Below are 24,416 nucleotides of genomic sequence, written 5' to 3'. Positions count from 1 at the left end.
CGGTTTCAAACAATTACATACACCACCCGGGAGAGGGCGCCAGAATAAAGGACATTATATATTAGTGATCTCTTTGATACGGTTCATACGATGAAATCACACTTAAACTTTGAACCGTATTTTATATCCTAAACATACATTTGTGTTTTTATGTTTAGCAAAGAGACGGATAAATTCTCTTGGAAAATTTAGCAAAAATTCAGAAGCGAATACAGCAGGTGTCATGTGTAGGTATTTATTTGTAAACGCCACTTGATGTCGCTGGTGTCTTCGTAGTCGTTAAACGGGTTTGCTCCAAATGTGATTGAAATGAAAGCTGGGGGGTTAAATACACATATGATCATTTAAGACGATAACGAAGTGAACGTTTGCGACAGTATTAAGGCTCGCAAATAACGAAGCACTGCCTGTCAAGACAAACTTTTATTTACAGCATCAAGACAGTCACTTTGAATACATAGCCATTAAAAATATTCTTTATAGTGACGGATCAATTTACAGTTATAACTCTAACATGAGTTAAAAAAAACACACGGGAACACATTTTCTTCACACATGTGTAAATGGAAGTGTTATTGCTGTACGTTTATATCCAGGAAAGACCTGAAGAGTCAGGAGCTGAACGTAGAAATGGCTTTTTAAACTTGGTTTCATTAACAGGTAAAGTCTATTTGCCCTCACCCCCAAAAAACAAACAACATTTATTTGTACAAAGATGGAATCAAACCCATCCAGATGAAAACAAAAGAATGAACATCAACATTAGAAAAAAATCCTTTACCCATATAGACAAATACTTAAGCATGGCACCTAAAGGAAATACAAAAAGTGAGTGTCACATCAAGGCTTAGTCTTCAGTAACTTAACCACGTAAATATAAAGCAGCACAAACATTACAAAAAAAAGCAAGACAAAACAAAAACAAAAAACGTTTGGCTTACAAGTTCAAATCATAGGGTGAGTGAAAATAAAAGACAAGGATTCTTGTCTGAAGTGCGGCATTAGTTGGGTGTGTAGCAGATATCCGCCTGGGCTGGAATCAGTAGATAAATTCTCCAGGAACTTCTTGCAGGGCTGAGAAAGGTTCCTCAAACTTGAAGCGTTTAGAGATGGCCTTCTGGTCAGGGGTCAGGTTCTCTTTATCTGAGGACTGTCGGCACTGACCCAGGGTATAGGCTGCCATTACGATGAGCTCCTCCGTCACCTGAGCGCTCTCCTCCTCATCCACTTCTTCATCGTGGCTTAAGGTCCCGGGACTTACAGGCTCCGAGACACTTTCAGAAGTGCTCTCCTCCTTTACATCTTCCTCTATCATCTGAAGCCATGGGTGTTTGAGGCAGTCTTCTGCGGTAAAACGATTTCTGTAAATAAAGTCACTGTGATGAGCTTGTGTTGCACAATTTCCTTACAATAAGGGTACATTTCTCAATTTTATTTATATTGTTTTGACATTGGACATTTAATTATTGACACTATATTCTGCATAAAAAGGAAAAAAAAAGCGCAATCTTTTAAAGAGCATTTTCTTTATAGATGTTACATTGTGTTGCATACCAGAGGACTTTTATCTAATTCTAACAATATATTTTTGAACAAATTTGCAAAATAAAAACTTACTCCTCTTTGAACTGTATATAAACTTCTATAAACTGTATATAATAAAGTTGTACCGTTTAAAAGTTTGGAGCGTGGAGAAATGGAGAGAGATGAGGAAGGAAGACAGAATGAGGGAAAGAAAGGAGAAACAGAGATAGATGAGTATAGAAAGAAAGAAACAGAAGGAGGGAAAGAAAGGAGAAACAGAGAGAGATGAGTAAAGAAAGAAAGAAACAGAATGAGGGAAAGAAAGAAACAGAATGAGGAAAAGGAGAAACAGAGAGAGATGAGGAAAGAAAGAGGGTGAGAGAAAGAAAACAGGAGGAAAGCTAGAAAGAAAAAATGAGGGAAGAAAGAAAGGATGAAAAGAAGAGAGACAGAGAAAGAAAAAGAAAAAAAACGAGACAGCGGAAGACTAAAGGAAAAAATAAAACAAAAACAATTTAAAGGAAGGAGAGAGATTGAAAAAAATGGAATGAAAGCAAGAAAAAGAAAGATGGAAAGAAAGAAGGAGGGAAAGAAAAAAAGGCAAAAAGAGAGGGAGACAAAGAAAATGGAATGAAAGAAAGGAGAAATGAAGGATGAAAGAAAGAAAAAAAGAAGGAGACAGAGAATGAGACAGAGACAGGATGAAAAGTAAAGACAGAGAAAGAAAGAAAACAATTAAAGGAAGAAAAAGAAAGATGGAAAGAACGAAAGGCGAAACCGAAACAGCGTAAGCCAAAAAAATGGAAACGGAAAGGGAATCAAACAAACAGAGACAGTCGTAGAAACAAGTTCAAGTATGCAGTGCATTTAATAGTAATAGAAAATATATATATGAGCTTATTTGTTTGGCTAATGAGCGTCTGTAGCACTGTTTATGTTTTCAGTCAGTGTGTTTCTCTCACTCTGGCTCTTTGATCAGCAAGGACTTTATGAACTGGATGGCTGCTCTGTCCAGGTGCTCCAACTCTTCCTCAGTGTAGCTGATGTTGATCTGTGAGATGTTGAGGAAGGTCTCCTGCTTATCATCCCCCAGAAACGGAGATATGCCCGTCAGCATCACATATGTGAGGACACCAATACTCCTATCAGAGAGATGAGAAGATCATGCACTGATACGGTTTCCTTTATAAACCTCTCGGCATATTAGAGCTTAGGCAGAATGATCACTTTTTGTGTACTAAATAATTTCTCATGTGATCATGTTGTAGAGCTAAGAGCACACATACTCGACCATAATATATCCCAGAGTGAAACCACTGAGGAAAAACAAGCAGTTATAGCATGAGAGCTCTTTCTATGAATGTTTGTTTGTTTACAGGCAATCGCATTGTTGTTCTAGATGCAAGTGACTTGATGATCATCACAATGAAACTGATCATAAAACAATACAAAATAATTTAAGGTGACAATGATGTCTAGGTCAACATTAAGCGCATCACTTGAAATATTCAGGCTTGTGAAAAACAAAGACTCACCACATATCAGTGGCTGTGCTTATTGGCTCATAATTCAGGACTTCTGGTGCTATGACGACAAAATTATGAACATTAGATACAAATTCAATCAAAATAAACCTATAGACCACTTCACAAGATGTAAACACAGGTCCAGCATCAGTTCCGGCTTTATTTTACAGATATAAATACATCCTAAAGATATTCATTAGAAATTTTGATTCATTTAGAAATGTTCTGTTGGTTGTTTTTTGTTTTAATTTTGTGTAATGTTAAGGGAAAACCGTAAACTGTTATTCACTTTGAAATGTTTTTAAAAATAAGTTTGAATAATTCATAAAGGGATGGTAAGGGATTCTTACCCACATACTCAGGTGTGCCCATGATCTCTCTGATCTCCTGGCTGCTGCTTACCAACCTCGACAGGCCAAAATCAACGATCTTTATGTCACCGAGAGGAGTTTCGTTGGTGAGAAGGATATTCTGGGGCTAACGGATACAAATGCTTTCAGTACAACTGCCAAACAACAAACTTGACATAGTGATCGTATAATTTGATACAGTATCCTGTAATGTTTAAAGCACATTTGTCCGTCAAATGTCACCATGACATCTTCATAGCTTTGGTTGGAAACATCAAAAACTTTGTGTACACTTCCAGAAACATAGCAGTAGCACATGTTCAATTCTATTCAAAGATTCAACGCATTTCTATTGGCTGAGAGAACCTTCAGTGTCTTATTAGAAATCCTACAACATTACTTCTTGAACATTTCTTCATTTTAAAATGTTTCATTTAATAGCATAAACCAAAGCTAGAAATTGTCAAATTTAATTGTAAAATACAGTTTTTTTCTAGCTAGTTTACATTTTGCAAGCTAATCCCATTTTCCCGTGCTTCCATGCGTATGATGTGAATGAAAGCAAAATGTAATACCCCTTTACAGCTCAACTCACTTTGAGATCCAGGTGTACCACGTTGCACTTGTGAAGGAAAGCCACACCCCCCAGAATCTGTCTCATCAGTCTCTTCACATCCTGTTCTTTGAAGGCATCGTCCCTCTCAGCCACACACTGGTTGAAAATCTCCCCTCCTGCGGCACTGAACACAGAAAAACAGATCAACATACACAACACTCAGATTTTTAAATTCAAAGCGTACAAGATTTCAACAACACTTAATCAAAACAATCATCACGCTTCAGGCCAGTGTTGTGAGAGAATGCAGTGAGTTCACATACATGCATTTCTGTCTATAAATTGGATATTTTAAACACAGTGGAGATGGTTTGCCCCCAAAACAACAAAAGAAATGGGCTGACCAAATGATTTGCACAGCCATGTGATTTTAACTACAGCACAATCTAGCACAATGTAGGCACTCTTCTGCGAATGTGCTTGTGTACATGCCCCCGAAACCAAAATGAAGAGTCAAGCGTCATAAGTTATTTTGAAAAACAAAATTTCCAAGCTATATCTAAATGTAATAAACTGCAATCCAAATGCAATTATAAACTGCATATCTGCATAAGGACCATACCTTACGTTTACATAGAACAGGTCACCCATTGGACTGTTTTAATTTGGGAATAACATCCCACAGGTCCTTAATCCGGGAGCTTTAGGCTTCCTTTAATATCAGCAGAGGTATCGATGCTGGCTCGTAATAAGGACACATGTCCTATACGATCATCCTTTTCAAAAAGTTGGCAGGCGATTCTTGATTTCCTGCATTCCGGATCGGACAGCGTGATGAATTCGATTAGACACAGACAGGGAAAAGTCAGCGCCCTCGGGCCGAGTTTGCCGTGAACATGCTGTGAGTTTGAATGTTATGTGAGGATGCTGCCTAGCTTTAAAGGACACGATGGCATTAACTAAAAGAATATATGATGAGTGCTGACTGTTTGTGCAAAACTCTTCATCCAGTGATGGTGATATTTGTATTATTTGATTTGGCTTGAGTTACTTTTAATCCAAGTGTATAGCATTATGGTGTTAACGTTTTATCAGACAGCAGGTGAAAGTTTAATACGCAAGTATTACCACATTTCTGCTCAACATGTGCATGTGACATTTTGTGCAGAACATGACTTAAATTACACTTTAAATTGGGGCTTATTCAAATCACTAAGCCTAGCAAAACAAAACTTAAATATGTGGCCCATTACACTTTATGTAGAAAAAGTAGATGTCTACTTTTCCTGTGGAATTTGACAGCTCTCCCTTTGCGTGCTTGTTGGATTACACTACCTACATCCTCAAGCATCCACATGGTAAGCTTGTCTGCATGATTTCTCCTGTATTATCTGTAATCCTATTTTGTAGTCTGTCTCTACAGACTCCCTTAAGCTCATGTCAGTCGAGAGCGTGTTGGTCTCTCGGCATCGCCACTGAAAGAAACTGCAACTCTGGCAAGGATTATTCTTATTAGGTTGATCGTGACAGTTAAAAGCTCTTAATGCAGACCATGATCCGCTAGAAGAAGAGCTAAATACTAAAATACTACGGTTATGATAAAATACTAAATTATGATTCAAACTATGGAATCGAACTTTAAAAAGTCCTCCTGTACAGTAGGTAGTTTGCAGGTGATGCAAAAGGGTCAATGACGTATAACGATCACTTATCATGTAGTGAACCAATGAACCAATAATTGTGTTAAATTAACGAATGAATAACGTAAGATAATGAAAGAAATCATTTATTTTGTGGCTGAAATATAAATGTCTGATACAGTATGCAGTAAGTGAAGGGTAAAGAGTTGCTTTAGTTAATTTAGTAAGACAAAAATATGATGATGATTACTAAACAAAGACATTGAAATGCAGATACTTTTTTTCTTAATTTAAATACTAAAGATTAGTTAAAAATGTCAAGCATGTCAAGAAAATGAATACATTTTAAGATAATTAAATAAATGCGCTTTAATTCTATGGCAAATTCATAGGTGAAAAACACCAAAATCACTTAATTTAAATTGTGGTGTACACACAAATGCATATTACATTCTCAACATTTGAATAACTGCAAAATATAAAATTGGCATATTAAAAAATACGTAAGTGACCCATAAACGTTAGTTTGGGCCAAGTCTGTGAACAGCCCTATTTACACCAAACGCAAAGCATCTCGTTCTTTTCATTTTCATCTGAGTGATGCAAAAAACATTGCGTCATGGGGAGTGTCTTCATGCATCAAGGTGAATTTCTCGCTTGAGTTGCTATTTTTTTTAACTTGCGTTCGTGTCTTTTTGCATTGAGGTTGTATGTAATTTACAAAAAATTATGTAAATGTTGCTTTGTTGTGAACACAGCATTAGCGCTAAACATTAGCAAACACACATTGCAGAACTGCTGGCGCAAGAGCTCATGCCATGGAAGGCTTATTCTGTTCGAGTGCCATCTGTATGGACGCTGTTACTACCAAATTATAATCTATTCATTGATTTATGCAAACTCTATGTACTACCACAAGGCGACACTGTAATTGTAGCCTGTATGCACACACACAAGACACAAAAAAAGTTCACGGACAGTTAAATTCCAATGTTATGCCCCGTTTCTTAAACATGTGACATCTATGGCGACAGCAGTGTTTATAAAACAGTAAAGCTGGACCCTGACGTGACCTCTCATAACCTGGATGGGAATGTCTGGCAGGAGAAGTCATTAACACCCGCACAGCTGTAAAACATTTCCCTGCAGTGTTTGACAGCTCTCAGAGGCACCTCTGTCTCCAGCTCTCTAAACATCTAGACAACCAAAGGCTCCTCTGTGTGGCTGTTGTAATGAACATCCAGTGGTGCCAAAAACCCCGCTCACGTGATCCGAGTAATATACGGAGAGTGGGTGTAGATAAAGAGAAGGACAGAGAGGGGGGGATATCAGACATCTAGCCAATTTATAACTAGGTCATGTTTTTTGGCTGGATGATGGTACGTCTGACCGGTCACAACGCTAAAGCAACCTGGGTTTGCCTGTAGTAATCATCTGGCACAACCAAAAATACATATTTCCTCTGAGGCCTCATTTAATGTGATGGTATCAAAATCAACATTATGCACCATTAGCACAGTACAGCACATGCAGTCATAACACATTAAAGAAACCGAGGAATTTGTAGCTTATCGAGCTTAGTATTCTCATCGCATAGCAGTTTCAGGGTGTGCCGATGGTTGGGTACTCCCCGTATAACGGACAGCACTCGACTGCACCCACAGCATTCTTTTCAGGCAAGGCATCAGTCTTCATTCGGGCTCAGACAATAACATTAAGAGAGTTGCAGTTGTTTTCAAACTATGTAGGGGAAACGGCTAAATGCATGAGAACACCAACAAATAACACAGATACACCGTGTATAACATTCGGGAACCAGTTCACCTGTGAGTTAATGTCGGTTACGGTCTGAATAAAATAACTAGCCTTGTCTAAAGAATAGCAACAAGTAAAATCAAATCCTTTTATTGTCACCTTATACAAAGTGCAACAGTAGGTGAAAAGCGTATGTGCAATTCTGGTCAACGTGGCAGTATATAGACAGACAATAATTACAATAATTTACACTAGACTTGTCTGTACACAATTACACCATAAACTTTTCCTCTGTACAGCGTTTCAACATAATACAACAGATGACACATTATGTACCGAAATAGACTTGAACATAACTACACAACAACAAATATACATATTATGTACCGTAATTGGTCAGTATTGCCGTATATGGAGTAGAAGAGTGTATATATTTGGCTGTCAGAGGTAGTGAGTTCTTCTTTAAATAATATGCATTGTATAAATAAATATAATGATATGATTGGCATTGGGAGTGTGGGATAAAGGGGAGTGCTGATGAAAGATTGTGATATTTAACAGTTTAAGAGTCTGACTGCTTGGGGAAAGAAGCGGTCACAAAGTCTGCTGGTGCGGGTCCGGATGCTGCGGTATCAGTTCGATGATGGGAGTGAGAACGGACCAAAACTCAGGTGGCCCGAGTTTCTGGTGATCCTCCTCGCTTTTTTCACGCACCGTCTGGTATAAATGTCCTGGAGGGTAATCGCCTCCGACAATGTGCCTGGCAGTTTGTCCACTCTCTGGAGGGCTTTGCGGCTGAGTGCTGTGCCGTTACCGTACAAAGCAGTGATGCAGCCAGTTAGGATTAGGGGCGTGTATCGTCACAGATTCGATTATCATTATTATGCCAAAGATTTGATTTGATGTCCCGATGCATCATCAAATTTAAATATCACTATTCAAATGAGTCTATCTTCCTCACACTTTACCCACTCAAGATTTTATTGTCACATACACTTTGTAAACATGCAGTGAAATGTTAATCTGGTACACTAATAAAAGAGAATATTGAAAATATATAACAAGGTATTTACATACTAAGGCGTTTAAAGATTGTTCTCTTATGGTAAATGGGGGTTTAAATGAGAGATCAGTGTTGAGATTATCAGCAGATGGCAATGGAACCGTGCTAGAAGTACAATGAGCTGAGGAATGACATTACACTCTCAGCGTCCGGAGTCAGGAATCTAATGGCCTCCAGCTTGGTGGTCACTATGATGTTGAATGCTAAACTGTAGTCTACAATCAGCATTCTCACATACGTGATCTTTTTCCCGGTGAGAGAGGGCAATGTGTAGTGTATACGAAATGGCATCAACCGCAAACTGTAGTGGATCAAGTAAGGGAGGCAGAACAGAACAGATGTAGTCTCTGACTGGTGGTCAGAGGAACAGGACACCAGTCATTTATGCAAGTGACTTTTAGTTTCTTTGGTACAAGTACAATAGTAGATGTTTTGAGGCATGTGGGAACAACGGACAGAGTCCGTGTGATCAAAACAATCCTGTAGCATAGTCCAACCAGCACTGGATCGTACTGAAGTTTCCTTGGTTTTCATTTGATTTCACAAGGCAACATGGATATTGCAATAAAACGTGGCCAAACTATTAAAGATCCATTATAGGATCCATAATGTCATATATTCATAAATCAATGACAGTGAAATTACCAAATCGCCTCACGTTTCATTTTCTGTCTATTTCGACCTGACATCTGCCAAAACGTGACTTTGTTTCACAATGAAAACCCTGTCGATTTCTATGTATTGGGCAATAACATGCAACTTGACTCTGTTCTTTAAATACATATTTGGTAAATCTAGGCCAAAAAAACGAAATCCAATCTATAGCAGGTGCAATTCGCTGTCAGTCAGTGTGACACCAAAAGACTCATATACACTCATTGATGAAAGACAGAAAAGCAGGGCTATCCCAACCCTAGCTCTGGAGATAAAATCCATAAAGCAGCCAACCACCCCTCCTGCTGTCCCCGTCCTCTTAGCTCGCTCGATCGCTCTCTCTCTCGGGGCTGCCGGCCACGGTCTGGCCCCTCACGTGCTGGTGCCGAGCTCACTGACATAATGAACTCTCAGCTGGAGCTCATGGAGCAATGAGGCCACGTTCCTGAGCCCTGCCTGACCGACCACTTGGGAGCCCCCAACTAGCCGGTTGGACACTGCCGAGTATGAATAGGCCTCAGCCTGATCTCCATCCAAAGCCAAATCCCCTCCTTGAAACTGTCCCAGTGCCCTAAAATATCCATCCCCGAGGGGATAACAGGAAAATTGAAAGGAAGGGAAAATTTGTCGGTTACAACAGGCTCTTTCTGGATTTAACATGCTCTGTGAAAGAGAGATGCATTATGCTCGCTCTACTTCCCCACGATACAAAGATAAAAACACATCAATGGCGAACAGTGCTGAATGTGAGAAGAGGGAGCGTGTTACAAGCACTTCCCCCTTAATCTTGCTGTAATTCGTATAGAGTATTTTTACTTAATAGTAGCTCAATAATGAGCTTTGAATTGAAGACCGTGAAAGTGAGACAGCGATTAAGAGGTACTTTAATAGATATGAAATACTAATGGAAGACCTAAACATGTTCTACAATCTCCTCAAAGCAAATACAACAGATCTCGACTGTACTCAGGTTTATAATCTTAATGTTCCTCATTTACAGTATATTAATACCGTAGACTCCTTACGGTTCTCAAGATTACCTTATTTGGCCCATTCAGTATTCAATGTCCACGGACTCCAGGTGAATTGAATGAGAAAAAGGCTGTGCAGATTATTGGGGTCAAAGTTGAACATTTGCTTGACCAGCAGGATGCTAATCTGCCAATGTAATCTATTATCTGCCTAATGGTCCGTCCGACCCCCTGTGGTCTCGGCAAGATTGAGCCAAAAGCAGATTTACTACACTATATGAAGGCAAAACGCTAACTAGGTACTGCGATCTCAAACAGGAATGTCCTTCGGTCTACTATGTTAGTAAACTTTAATGGTTGAACTTTCTGATAAACCCAATAATGTGTACATCAGTCACAACATTAATTAAGTTTTCAAAACGTAAATCACTAAAGAGTGTGGTCTTCTCAGCAAATTAGCCAACCTGACACAGATGAAAGTATGTTGTTCAACAGATTATGTCCTCTCATAAACAGTTCTGAACGGTTATTTACACAAAGTACATGTGGTCGCAATATGACTGATCTTCCGCAGATTTAGACAGGCCATTTTATGGGTAACTACAGTAGCATCCATCATAACCTTGTTGAGCTAAAGATACCACAATCATTACATTTAATTTGAAAGACATTCCAAAACGACTTATAAATTGCAACGTTTATGCTCTCCTTGGGTATTGAACTCATGCCCTTGTGACTGCTAGCGTGAGCTGAGCTGTGGTAAAGCCTTGAGTTGTTAGTAGCAGCTACAAAGATCCCATGAGTGCCATCTGCACCCATCACACAGCTTTTGTGTACGAATATCTTATGGTGGTTGTGTTGTGGATCGGTTGTTACTGGAGTCTAAAAACCCAATCCTTTAGTAACTGTAATATTCTGTTACCAAGCTACAGTCCCTTCTTCTAGTCTATGGGATTTTTTGCCTGCTTTATCAACAGCCAGTCTTATTATATGCATATAATAAATGCACTCTTAGACAAAACCCACACGCTTTTCGACTAAGCTTTGGACTGCATTTTCGAGAATTTCCCCTTTTCACGTATTCTACTGCTTGCATGCTTGGAGACGGAGACAGCTGCTCGTGAAGGATGGCCGCGTGGGCAGATGATGAGAGATTTGATCCCGATCCAGCTGAGCGCATGCCATTCGCTGGTGGGAGAGAGGAAATGAGAGTGACCTCGCTGTGAGTGCGGAGAGCCCCTCCGCGTCCCATCCGAGCCTATCAATAGAGCTGGGCTAGGGAGACGGGTCAGCAGGGAGCCATGGGAGAAAATGAAAACTGTGTTTACCAACGAACCCACAGACCCGGTCACACATGCCGCAGAATAATTTGCTCTAGCACGGTTGTAACCCTTCGCTCATATCAATCATTGTACATACTTTCATTGTCTTTCCTATCCCAACATGTTTCTTTGTAAACAGAGGGGTCTCGTCAGTTTCCATGGATATGAGAAATCTATGGGCGCTGTGTGTTTGAAGGGGCAGATTAAAATTCCTGCGTTGACCCCTTTCTCTACTGCGAGGGTCAGTTCCTTCAGGCTGGACACTGGGAACCGGGTCAACCAGGACAGAAGCAGCTGCACACCATGCGGTCAACGGCAACCCGGCTTGGTCAACTACTTGCTTTATGTCCAAGATTTGCTTTATATTCTGATGTCAAAGGGCAAACGCTTTGAAATACTTTTAGGGATTCTATTGACATTCAAGACAAGTCGCAAGTATTATGTTGCTTGATCTCCTGAAAGAGACAAGTGTAGTGCTACAATGAAATAATCCAAATCGTCTGCTCTTTTGTAAAGCCAAATTTTATTAAGTTGATGAATCCATCAAACTCCAGATCACAACAAATGTCAAATGTGATTCAATACCCAAATCCCATCTGCGCTTATTGTCTGGGACATTCAAAGCTGGAGGAAAAAATACATGGTAGACTGTATGGCAGAGAAGCGTGACCCACATAATACCAAAGGAAATAAATAGTCAATTTGACCTAAATAAATAGTCAATTTGACCTTTCCAGAACATCAAATGTGCTTCATATGATCGCCGATGATAATAAAACACTACATGGAGGAAACTAAAGCCGACAGAGTCAGTAATCCCTATAGTACAATAATGCCAATGTAGGATTTGATTTAGCAACAACAGCTGTACAGAAAAGATGAGCAGCGCTAGATATCCGTCAAACCTGGAAATGTTTCATCCCACAGCCCAAAGTTCAAAGTCAGCATATGGTTGCAAGGGAAACCCAATAGGATATGCACATGCATACATTAGCACAATGAAAGGGGAGAGAGCAGCAGGAGCGGTTTGCGGGTAGGGGTGGATGCTGAACGTTGCTGGAATACCGACTGCTTACTGAAGCATGCTCAGTATCGCTTTGGGGGATTTAGAGCGTGATTCGTGCTCTCGCTCCATCTTGATTTCTCTCAGTTTACTTGATTCCATCTCCTGTTTCACTCTCCTGCTCATTTACCATTTCTGATCCTCAGGTTTGCAGTCTGAGCTCAAGTTCTCTGTTCTTCCTTAATTGGATAGGGTGGGTTTTCAGCTCTCAATATTTAACAGCCATGATCCCGGCGGTTGATAACGGATTCATCTAAAGCCACTGCACCGTTTAGAATCACAAACCTGCTACATTACTTTAAGCCATATGTAGAAGAAAAAAAATCAGGACATGTAAAACATTCTCTGGTTGATAAGAACAAAAAACCAAACCTGTTTTGAATGGCATAAGGGTAAATTATTATTGTAAAAGACACAATTAAAGACCCTGCTGTAAAAATTTAGTTTTTAATGTTATTCATATGGTTATATGGTAGTTTAATGTGCTTTAACACAAACAATGTGCAAATTTATAATTGTAAACCACTGCTGAGTATTTTATCCATAAAACTGCAGTATACCAAATACAGTTTAAAAATGGGTTTGAAACTACTATGGTTAATGACGTCATAAACCTGTAACCAATTACAACAACTCATTTGACCCCTGCGGATCAGCAGATTGAGGCATAAATATGCAAATATGGCACACAGATTCAGGATGAATCAATCGCTGCACTGCTCTGTCAGCTCTCAGTTTCACTTTCAGTTTTAGCAGCGTCTGGAACTTCTGAGTGCGACTGAGTGGTGCCAATTTCTGCATATAATTAATGAAGCTGAGGTGTAAAGGTACGTTGAAGCGATTTTAAAGGAAGAACATATGATCCTGTCCAGAATTTTTTTTTGTCACACTGGTTGGAAATATCTAAAAAAAATTAAAAAAATTTTTTTGTAAAAGGTGTTACATTCTGGCTGAAGGCCTGTGTGTACAGTTTCAGTCAATGCATTTTGCATCCCACTGTGCACCCTGTTCACGCAGAAACCATACATCATCAGCACAGTCACATGCACTGTGCAGAAACAGCAGGAAAATAACAGGTAAACAGCTGTTAAATGTGTGCAAGTTCGCAAGTGGCACTTACACAGGACGAACATAAAAAAGACCATCTTAAAAATTGCCACGACTAAAAACATCTAATCAGCAAAGTGATGAAAGCAAAATTCCATTCGCGAATGCATTCAGGTCCCTGATGGTCAGTTCGAGGCCGCTTTCCAGAGGTTTCCCCACTCAGTCTGTTTGCGATTGTGTAACTGAGGTTTCACAAGAGAAGGGTGCGGAAAAACGGGGAAACCCTGGCCAAAACTGGAGTGTCGACAGGTATGATTATAATCGGTGTTGCTTTCCGTGCTGGGAGCAGAGACGGAAGTCAAGGTTTTCAAAGATGATGCCACTGTTACTTCTGGACAGGTCAGGTCAATTTTGATGGGTTTTGATTATGTTGCTTAGTTTGTGGACCTTTATGTATTACATCGTTACTCAGCACCTAACGGGAACTATGCTACATCTAATCCCGTTTTAAACTGTTGTTTTCGCTATTGTAGTAAGTTTATTTACTTTGTACTTAACGTGTTCTCACTGGTGAATGAGACATGATTTTATTGGAATTGATCCAAGAGCTTCTGGATTGTGCGTTTTCGTGTCTTTTGGAGGAGGCTGATCATGATTTCAGTTCTAGTAGGCTAAAGTAAGCACCGTACCAAACCATCCATTCCGCCTTTAAGGCAGGAACAATTATTTTCCCAGAAAAAAAAAGTTTAATTATGTCATTTAGATGGTAAAGGATAAGTTTAAACGGATACAATTATTGACCGCAGGGGGAATTTAACTGTTTATGATGGTACGAGAAATTAGTAAATGTGATTTAAAGGACAGTACATGTGAAACTTACTATTCCAAAACCAGCACCATCTCACTGGTCATCTCATAGACCTCATGGAGGTTGACAACTCTCGGACAGGCTGCTGCCACCTCCAGCACAGCGATCTCGTGAATGATCTCTGTTCTACAGTCTTGACCCTTTCTCCTCTTCCTCATGTACTTTGCTGCATATTCTTTTCCTGTGCTTTTTTCCACACATTTTCTGACCACGGCAAACTTCCCTCTGAAAGAGAAAGAAAGAGGGGGGAAGAAAGATTGTTATTAGAAAGTTTTATGGTATGGTTTCGCTAAACCAGACTATCACAATCAATTTAAAGCCACTTGACCAACATTTAAAACGACAAACCATATATGTAAATCTGTGGCGAGAAAGGCCCAGTCTCACCAAGGGCAGTCCACACCATAACCATAATGACAATGCTACAAATTAACGATATTGGTGTTGTCACTTTTAGAGTGATTTGAATACACATTGACTCTAAGGCACTATGATATAGTTTACTACTACATTTTTGTCTAAACTGGATATAATGAACCTTGCAATGATAAACCAAACTAGCAATGGTAGTAGTCTTTAAATCAAACTTCCAAGCATCCCATCACACACAAAACAACGTTGCTCTGGGCCTCTTTTCATTTGATTTTGAGAAAGGCCTGGGGCTGGAGTGTTTGAGGTTGGTGAAAGAGGAGGGGGGTTGTGTCTAAAGATGGCACACTTGTTATCACCAGGGCTGAACGTGCCTTTGTCCCTGTGGCATATTTGCAGGATGAAATCATCCCAAAGCCTAAACTGTCCCTCTTTGCACCCTCTGCAATTTGGGTCTGTGTCCCACTTTTAGTGTTGAACTTGATGCAGGGGCACACGATGAAGAAAAAAAACTTCATAAATACAGACACAGGCATGTCGCCTTGGAGATTTCTTGTGAGGAAACCGGCGTATTGAGATGACAACCTCCTGCTGAGCTGTCTACATTCCCTACAGCACTGTAGTGCCACACAGGCAGCGTTGCTCTGATACCCATTTCAAACCATACCTTTAATTTGGAGGGGAATCATTTCAACTGTATTAACAGCACCAAATAAAACTATTAAATAATTGACTGATTGGTTTAAAGTGCATGAAATCTCCAACGCACTGTTGACAATGTAGACACACAGCTTAGCGCTTTGTTTAGTAACACAATGGCAGCCAAGAGAAGCACAGGGGAAGATTTGGCTACTTGCAAGCGACAGCTGAGCTAAAGAGGAAATTCGCACAGGACCCCTTGCCAGGGCATCCCGAATTGAGCCGTTGTGTCCTGAACTAGCCTTCTCGGTCCATCCACTCCCTCTGGCCCTGAACCATTTCAGGAATTATTCATAACAGCTCCATTCTCACGGAAAAAAGACTGATGTGCTTCCTAAGAGATGCATGTAGCCGTCTGTGAAAAAGGCATCTTTTTTATAGCCTGAAGTTTCAACTAAAGGATGTTTGACTTGGTCTGTCCCATAGACAAAAGAATGAGTGAAATGCATTCCAGCAAGTCCTCCTCAGTGACCGACATTAGAGCGGAGTATGATCAGCTGCATGTCTTGATAACAAACCGTAGAGAAAACAAGGTGGGACTGGCTCACCTAGCATCTGATGATGGCATCTTGTGTTGAACACACAAAAAATATATTTTAAAGAATGTAGGAAACATTCTGGGGCACTTTGATTGCCATTGATTTCCTACCATGGTAGTCAATGGTAGCCAACAACTTTTTGGCAACAAACATTCTTCTGAATATCCTATTTTGAACAAATCTAGGGCGAGTAAATGATGACAGAATTTCTCTTTTGGGGCAAACTGTCCCTTTAATCCTGTGACTAAAATAAATAAAAACTAGTCAATGGTTAGATTATAAGCAAACAATCATGATTAGGCCTGTATTTAAACTTACATGGCACAAGGGCTGTGTCTGCTGAGCTCATGTGAGAGTCATGGGGTTCGGAATGGGTTTCAGGCTTCAAAAGGAAGCGCCCCTTATTTTCAACCCCATTCTGTCCAGAAAAGATTTACTACACACAGCTGGGGGGAAAGCGTGGAGATAAACAGGGCGAACAAAAATGGTATACAATTTAAGCTGGAACAATAAAGTCTATTTTCATTCATAGTAAAATATCTCTGTAATCGGTCATATGATGGACCAAACAGAAGCATCAGTGGGAAGTTGTTGCCTTCATCCCAACATCCATGTGATACCAGAGAATCAATGATTGATTTAACCTCAACTACAGAATCTTATTAGATGGTCTTTATTTCACTCTGATTGAACATGCTCTCGCTCATTCCAGAAGAGCTGGTGTGACATGTCAGGATGAGTAAGACTAAATGTGGAATACATGCATAAACAAATAATAATAAAGATAAAAGTAGAAAGAAAATAAGAAAATGTTGACTTAAAGAGTCGCATGACTCATTATAAGCTGTCTTTCACAAAGATCCAACATAGTTCATAATCACAATGATTAAACCGAGACCAGTTCAGAAAGGCTAAAGTACCTTCCGCTCCTTTGAAAACCTAATAGGCTTTTTTACTGCCCTTGACTGCACAGCATACCTTTTTTTTCCATAGTGTAGCCGAGTTAATCTGGTCCCTGCTGCTCGAGACTTGCTTCTTAAAAATACGAGAGAATGCAAAAAAGGAGCAATTTTAATCTCCTCAAATAATACCTGGCACTCCAGAGGCCCATGGCCGTCCAATCGTTACCTTGCAGTGAGTAATACTACTTTTGGATGGAATGCTTTGAATACTTTAGTTTAAAAAAATCTTACCGGATGTTAGGTGAGCCTGCAACTGATCGTGACAAGTTCACAAAGTGAGCACGACTTGAAAATAAAATTTACTAGGCAGCGTTTTTTTTAGGTCACATTCGACATTATGTGGTACAGATGTTTCTTCAAATGCGACTTCTATTATTATACGGCATAAAAAGTGCTCTGTGGTTAACCCAAGTCGAGGGCTGTTGACTGAGCACTGAAGACGCTGGAAAGTCTTGGATTCTGAGCCTTTAAAAATGTGCAGCAGGCTTTCGCTGTAGTCATGTAAGCATATTTCCAGTGGCCTCACTGAGACAACACCCTGAGTGCGATGACTTTCATGCGGGCAAGTCTAGAGTTGAAGCCAGGGTCACATCTTATGTAAAACGGCCACATCTACAGCAAATGGTAAACGGTGGTCAGCAGTCAGCCAACTAGATGGAAAGTTATAATACAATTTTGAGACTCTGACTATAACTTTTGGTTTGCCCAAATATGAAAACAAACATCTTTTGACTCATTTGATTGTAAACTCATAATAAGAAGTATAGATTGTTTCAAAGCAACAACATATATGAACGTTACGCACACTTTTGTGGCCCAAACTTCGAGTGTCCGATGAAACCGTCTATTAATGAGATTCCAATTATACAAGTAGTTACAGTCACAGATTGGATTAGTAAAGCTTTTGGCAGCAGGTGGGTTTGCAGGAATACAGAAGCATTCTCACAACCTTTAGATCACCTTGCAAACCCTGACCTTTTCTGAGTCAGAGGTCATTAGGTCCCAAAGCCTTATTAATGATGACAGATGGAATTAAGGTGCGATGCCATTGTGTCAACGGACTGACATTGACAATTTGTGGAGAAATTACAAGATAGAACAGGCCCAGTTCACCCAAATACGTATATATGCAATTAATTTACTCAATCCAAGAAGTAGGTGAGATTTTTTCTTCAGAATAAGGAGATGAAAATCTCCAAGAAATGTTTTTATTTTCAACATAACATTTACAGAGTGATTGATTCACTTCATTACTCTTTTTTTATTCCTCACTCTCAAAAGAACCGATACTGTACCTTTGGACTTGCATTTTAAGAATCATCAATGTTACAAAATTTACAAAAAACACCACGGATTAAAATCTTTATTGTTTAAAAACTTGGATGATCTGATAGTGAGTAAAATTTGCAAGATTTAGTTTTCAGGTCAACTATTTTTTTAACCAACAGTTTACAGTGCATTTAATAATAATACATATATTTTAAAATATGTATATATAATACATAAATAATATTTTATGAATTAAAACTCTGGGATTATTGACCATTTACTTGATTTAAGATTATCCAAAGGTCATGTACTGCAAAGACGAAACACACACCATCTAGACCCATTAAACAGTCCTCAAATATTAAAAAGGTATGCATACGGATGCTCACAGGCTTGAACCCCACAGAGGACCTTAAACGGGACTAAAACTGTAGTTTTTCTGTAGTAAATGCCATTACTGTGCATTTAATGACTAAGTTACATGATGACAGCAGCACTTTATATTCTACCAAGTGAGCAAGTGTACGCTTCAACTAAACACCAATTTTTGGTTATGGTCCCACTGTTATTAAAGCATCTTGGGGGAAAATGCTATTTTCAGCATTAATCAGGATAATACATAGAGAGCCGGCGCAATTAGTTAGTCACGGCCTGTTTGACGGAAGCAAAAGCACTTGAAGGTGGAGAACAAAAATAAGGTATGACTAAAAGCTCCCAACAGTGCACAAACATTCACAGAAGGGTGATTAAAGGCTTCGGGAGTGAAAGCGGACGCTTGTTTACTTTGTGTCTGTGACATGGGCGAATAATGAACTCTGACATGTCACCTCAGAATAGAGCGAGAGGCGCCTGTTTGCATGGTCCACAGGCACAACGTCAGATATTTTCTAAATAACTTGGGGAAGGGCATGACATCATCTGTAAACCAGTATGTAGGTATTTTAAAAACCAGCCTACGCTCTTTCAGCAGCCTGCTCTTTGTTAAACAGTGGTAATTTACAGAAAACAGATCTGGTTTGCTTGCCATGCCCTTACAGAGACAAACAATTGCTTTTTCTGACCTCATTTAATTTACTTTCATTTCAATTGGGATTTGTTTCCCAGCTATTTAATCGTTTAGTTTATAGAATCACTTGGCCTTTCAGATGATGCAGACTTCAGACCGTTTCCATGGCAGATGTTTCCATTGGGATCTAAGACCCATACAACAAGAATGGCAATGGTGTCATGGTATCCCGCTATCAGAGATTCTCTGGGAAAGAGAAGGGGAAACTGCTCTTGTAAAAGTGATGGGAAAGTCTTGGGGAGAATCACACTGCACACATCCGGCGATCACTCAGAACTCAAGTGGGGATGGTGGCCAATGCAATTTATGAGGGGTGAGAAATTCTTAGCTGATGACACACTGTTTAAGACAACATTGATAGTGTGGTGTCATCCATCAGTACGCTGTAAACACATCCCTCCCAAATGTGTTCAGAGAGTACAACTTTTAATTAAAAGATAAAGATAATTTGCAAACTGACGTCTGGGAATTTTTTTGAATAAACACAGATTAAAAATACTTGTGATTATTTGACACTGCAGTTTCCTATAGTAGTATCTTTTATTGGAAATCTTGGTGATCTAAAAGTTCCAGCAGTGTATTGATGTACTGATAGAATTTGATGCTAAAGCAAACACTACTTTTACTGTTGCATTAGGCTCAAAATATAAATGTGAACGTAGCCTGACTGCCATTTTTGCACGGCAGACAATAAATGTAAAAAAATCCCATATATATACTTTGAAAGAAGGGATCAAGCCATACCTAGCATGTTTAGCAACCAAAACATCACTTTTGATGTTTTTGACCAATAGCCAAGCACATATAGAACAATCACAATGCAATGTGCTATAAACCACAACATCTTTAGCAACCGCATAGCAATGCAACTACTGTTAACAAAAAAGACCCGACCATCGAGATGGCAAATTTAAAGGGACAGTTCTGTGTAAATGTCTTTGTTCCTATGAATACAGAAAACAATATTTGAAGGAATGCTTGTAACCAAACAGTTCTTGGCCACCATTAACTACCATAGTAGGACAAATTACAATAAAGTGACCCAGAACTGTTTGTTTTCATAAATCCTTATTAATATCCTCTTTTGTGTTTAACAGAACAAAGAAATGTACAAAGACATTTGTCCTACTATGGTACTCAATGGTGGCAAAGATCTGCTTGGGTACAAACATCCTTCCAAAAATCTTTGTGGTCATCAGAACAAAGAAAGGAATACTGATTTGAAACTTGATGAAGAAAGTATTTTAAAATTGGGGTGACCTTACTCTTTAAATTTGCCTCCACGATGCTCAGGTCTTTTAGGTAACAGTAGTTACTATTCCATTAACACATGCAAACACCACTGACAGTTTCTTATTTTCTGAAGAAGCTATGTATGAAACACTATTCATAAGGACATAAACTTCAGTCTTTCAAACATCAGAAAAACTGTAAATGGCAAGATGTCATTCACCAATCTGTGACACACTATTATGAAACTTGGCACGCCAGATGCAAGAGGATAAAGTGTCGCTCAAATGTTTGAACGCAAATTACACTTCTCATTTTACATGGACCTCTTCCCATCAAATATCTAAGGCTTAATCTGCAGTGGGCATGTGTTCCCATACACGCACAGCCAAGGCATTTGTTGATCTAAAGCCGTTGGCCTGTGTCCACATACAATGGTAAAGTACTGGTTCTGATCCATCAGGACTGGGTGTTCCCAAAGCACAGTGGCAAAGGAATGCAGTGTAGTGTTAGCGGCCCTGCAATTATCCGCAGTTGAGCATCTAGAAACCGCAGGACTGCTCCGATTTCACCTCATACTCTAGGTGCGTCCCAAATCATGCACTTATGCACTATTCTACAGCATTTTGTATTATAAACAAAAATTCTTAAAAAAGAAGTGCACTTTAAGTACCCGGATGATGCACTTTTTCAACCGAAAATATGAAGTGTAGAACTGTGGACACTTGACACACTCAACAGTCGCAGTTTTGCTTATGTAGCGGAAGGGTATCGGATTGTGCTCGAGCAAAACTTCATGAGATTGAAGCGCTATCACTCTGCAGGATAGTTTTGCTGGAGCACAATCTGGGCAAAGCAGATGAAAACCACATTAAATGTACAATGCAGATATTTTTATTCACACAAGCATTGTGCAGTGTGATTGACGTTATTTGCCCTCGTCTGGGAAACTGATATACTTCCGGTTAGTCTAAAAGCGTTTAGTATTCCATTTGGGACGATACCACTTTTCTGAAATGTATAAACTAGATGGTTGAGCGCATTGTGCAGAGTTTAAGTCTGTACCTAGACACATCACAGCAGGACAGATTTTCTAGAATCAGACGGTGGAAATAGTTATGCTAATAAGCAGCAACAAATAACTTTTTGATTTTAAGATTTAAGTTACAGCATTTCAAAATATCAACTCGCATATAGTGAATTATATTGGTTATGTCCCAAAAATTCCAGGTCTGACTCCAGGACAAACACCTTCACACACATGGCTTTATAAATGGCACCATCTGGGCTAACATGGATTTTCTGTGAAACCGAGTAAAAACACAATCATATAGGCATCCTCTGAAACTGAACACTGTGAAGAAGCTTTACCACATGTGCACAACCGTCAAAACAAAAACAGCTGGAGCAGCAAATCACATCCCTAAGATCTTAAGCCTTTCAAATGTACCTTTGGGAAACATAAAATCCTTCTTGACTCCTGCTTCTCTTACTACATACTACTCAGGTGAAATTGCTTGGCTTGAGCAGCACGCCTGGTGGTGGCAGACATCCAGACGGTTGCACTTTCAGTCCATTAATGCTGATATGTTTTGCAAAGAGACAGATCAGATAGCCTGCTCATATTCCATGTTTAAGAGTTCGGCAAGTGACTATTGTAATTAAGTGGGCTATCAGATCATTTGGTAAGGGGTTAATGGTAGAACAAATATTTAACCAAAAAAAACCTCCGTGATTTATGGTATTTCACACTTGACTTCCAAGTGTTCAGCTGGAGTACTAAATGCATCTCTTTATGGACCTTTTCACATTTCTGGGTTTCTCAGCAGCGGAAGTCTTCATAGTTGGGTAAACTTCTATAAGAGTGAATAGGACAATAGGCCAAATATATTGTTGGCATTCTCATTTGCTCAAATAGCAACAGAAAAACTCTTTTCACCTCTTTTGTATTTTCTACTTCTTGTAAAAATACAAAATATTGAGAGAGAGTCTCATAACGGTGAGAGAGAATGATTGATGGTGAGAGTGACTTCCATAGACGCTGTATAAGAAACACCCTCACATTAGCATTGACTTTTTTATTTAATGCAAGGGTAATATAATACAAAGTAGGGATGTAACAATATCAAAATCTCACTGTATGAGTGAAATTCCCTTTTATAAAATACAAAAAATGGAACCAGATGGACCTTGCCAAAAGTAACGTCTTTTATTGTCGGAATATCGTTTCATACAGTCATGTGACCATGATAATATTGAAAAAATGATAACACTATATCGATTATATTGATCCTTATACAGAGTATAGTGTGTTGAACATATGTTAAACATAACTTTGGAAGATTTACGATGCTGATGACCGTTGAACACGTCATCACAGTCTTGTGGAAAAAGGTCCATTGATTAAATAGAGATATATCCAAAGTCAACAGCTATCATGTTGGATGGTTTGCATAGGTCACAACCCAAAATCATGCAAGCCATGCCGTTTTGTGCTTTCCGTGCATATTCTTGGTACAAAATCGAAATCAGAGCTGATCTCCTACAGCGACTTGGCACAAGGAACACCCACCAACAATATAGAGCTCTGTATAGCGTACTCACTGTTTTAAAAGCACTAAGCCCTGGCATCAAAGCAAGCAAAGGGCCATTAAATAAATTTGTTTTATGATCACGTGAGCCAGCCTAAACATCACTGCTCCGCATGCCAAAATGTATTGGGTGTTTCATTAATATCTTTCAAAAACGATGTTCTCTCTATCGGTCAAATCATTTATTTATGCAGCACAACTGCATTGCATCAGAACTGACACATATTGTTGATGAATATTGTTGTACATAAGAATAAAAGTGCTAAAAGTGCTCATGGGTAACATGAATGTAGTCATTTCATTTTATGCATCATTTTATAAGACAATGCAAAATATTTGCAAATGAAGTACATCTGTTCAAATAAATCAGATAGTTTGCTGTCACATAAGCATGTTGTGGTTTGACTTTGTCTAAACTGATCAAAGCATTTACTAAAATTGGAGGAATGACAATTTGAAGAGTTTGGTTACAAAATGAGATAACTCCGTAAATTCAAGAATCCTGTTATTTTATTGTGAAGTCCAATTAAAATCAATCAAACTGCAGTTGATTTGTTTTTATTTAACTAACACAATAAAACAAAACACAAATGTTAACTTAATACAAAACATGATTTCATTTTTGTTGTTTTCTCCTTTTGAAACCAAACTTTGCATGTATCGCTTTAACTGAGTTGTATTATTTGTTTATTGTAATACTTGCCAATGCATGGTCAAAAGTAAAACATATTATTAATGACACACTGAGAACATAACACAAGCACCCAAACACACATGTGCAGATAAACAATTATGATGGAGAAGATTATAGGTGTGCGCCATACCTGCCCAGTTCTTTGCACGGGGTGATGTCATAGTATTCAGTGAACGGCTCGCGCCTGATGGCGGTTTTGATCTCGCGCAGTAACCCGTTGCGGTTCTGACCGGATTCACACCGAATTCGACTGGACTCGGCAGTGCGAGGACATACAGGAATCATAACGGCTGATTGGAAACGTGGTTTGTTCAATTTCTCACCTGTGCCTGTTTTACCTGCAAACCCAGTCCAACAGGTGACTCGGACAAACGAATTCTAGTCTTACTCACTCAATAAAACTCACTGAATGTTCACCTACAAATGAGAACATGGAAACGTATTTAAGCACACGAATATTGACACACTCATCTTCGACTGGAAATCCTCATTAGAGAGCGAAATTGTTGAGTTTTTAATGTTCAGGCAATGGTGAGAGGTGCTCTGCACAATTCGTTTGCTTGAAGAGCGATTCACCAACTGAAGCTAAGCGGCTCTGACTTCAGATACTGTGGTAACTAGTGTGAATGACAAGGCTGTTCACCAATCACATTCGAGC

General features: G+C 39.2%; 1 protein-coding gene across 2 annotated transcripts; it reads right to left on the bottom strand.

Annotated features, from left to right (window-relative positions):
- Positions 1-220: 220 nt before the first annotated feature.
- stk17a (serine/threonine kinase 17a) lies at positions 221-24,416 on the bottom strand. Of its 2 annotated transcripts, XM_079487689.1 has the most exons (8): positions 24,180-24,382; positions 23,889-24,096; positions 14,352-14,564; positions 3,996-4,140; positions 3,401-3,527; positions 3,060-3,108; positions 2,487-2,666; positions 406-1,361 (listed from the first exon to the last, which is right to left on the bottom strand). In XM_079487689.1, exons 2-8 carry the CDS (start codon positions 24,041-24,043, stop codon positions 1,040-1,042), a joined length of 1,191 nt encoding a protein of 396 aa, XP_079343815.1. In that variant the 5' UTR covers positions 24,044-24,096; positions 24,180-24,382; the 3' UTR covers positions 406-1,039. The 2 variants fall into 2 exon arrangements, with proteins under 2 accessions (XP_079343814.1, XP_079343815.1); XM_079487688.1 differs by having other exon boundaries at positions 221-1,361; positions 23,889-24,416.

This window comes from Barbatula barbatula, assembly GCF_947034865.1.
Source record: "Barbatula barbatula genome assembly, chromosome: 23".
Lineage (NCBI taxonomy): Eukaryota > Metazoa > Chordata > Actinopteri > Cypriniformes > Nemacheilidae > Barbatula > Barbatula barbatula.
The sequence above is the reverse complement of the archived record's forward strand: the minus strand, read 5'-3'. Positions and strand labels throughout refer to the sequence as shown.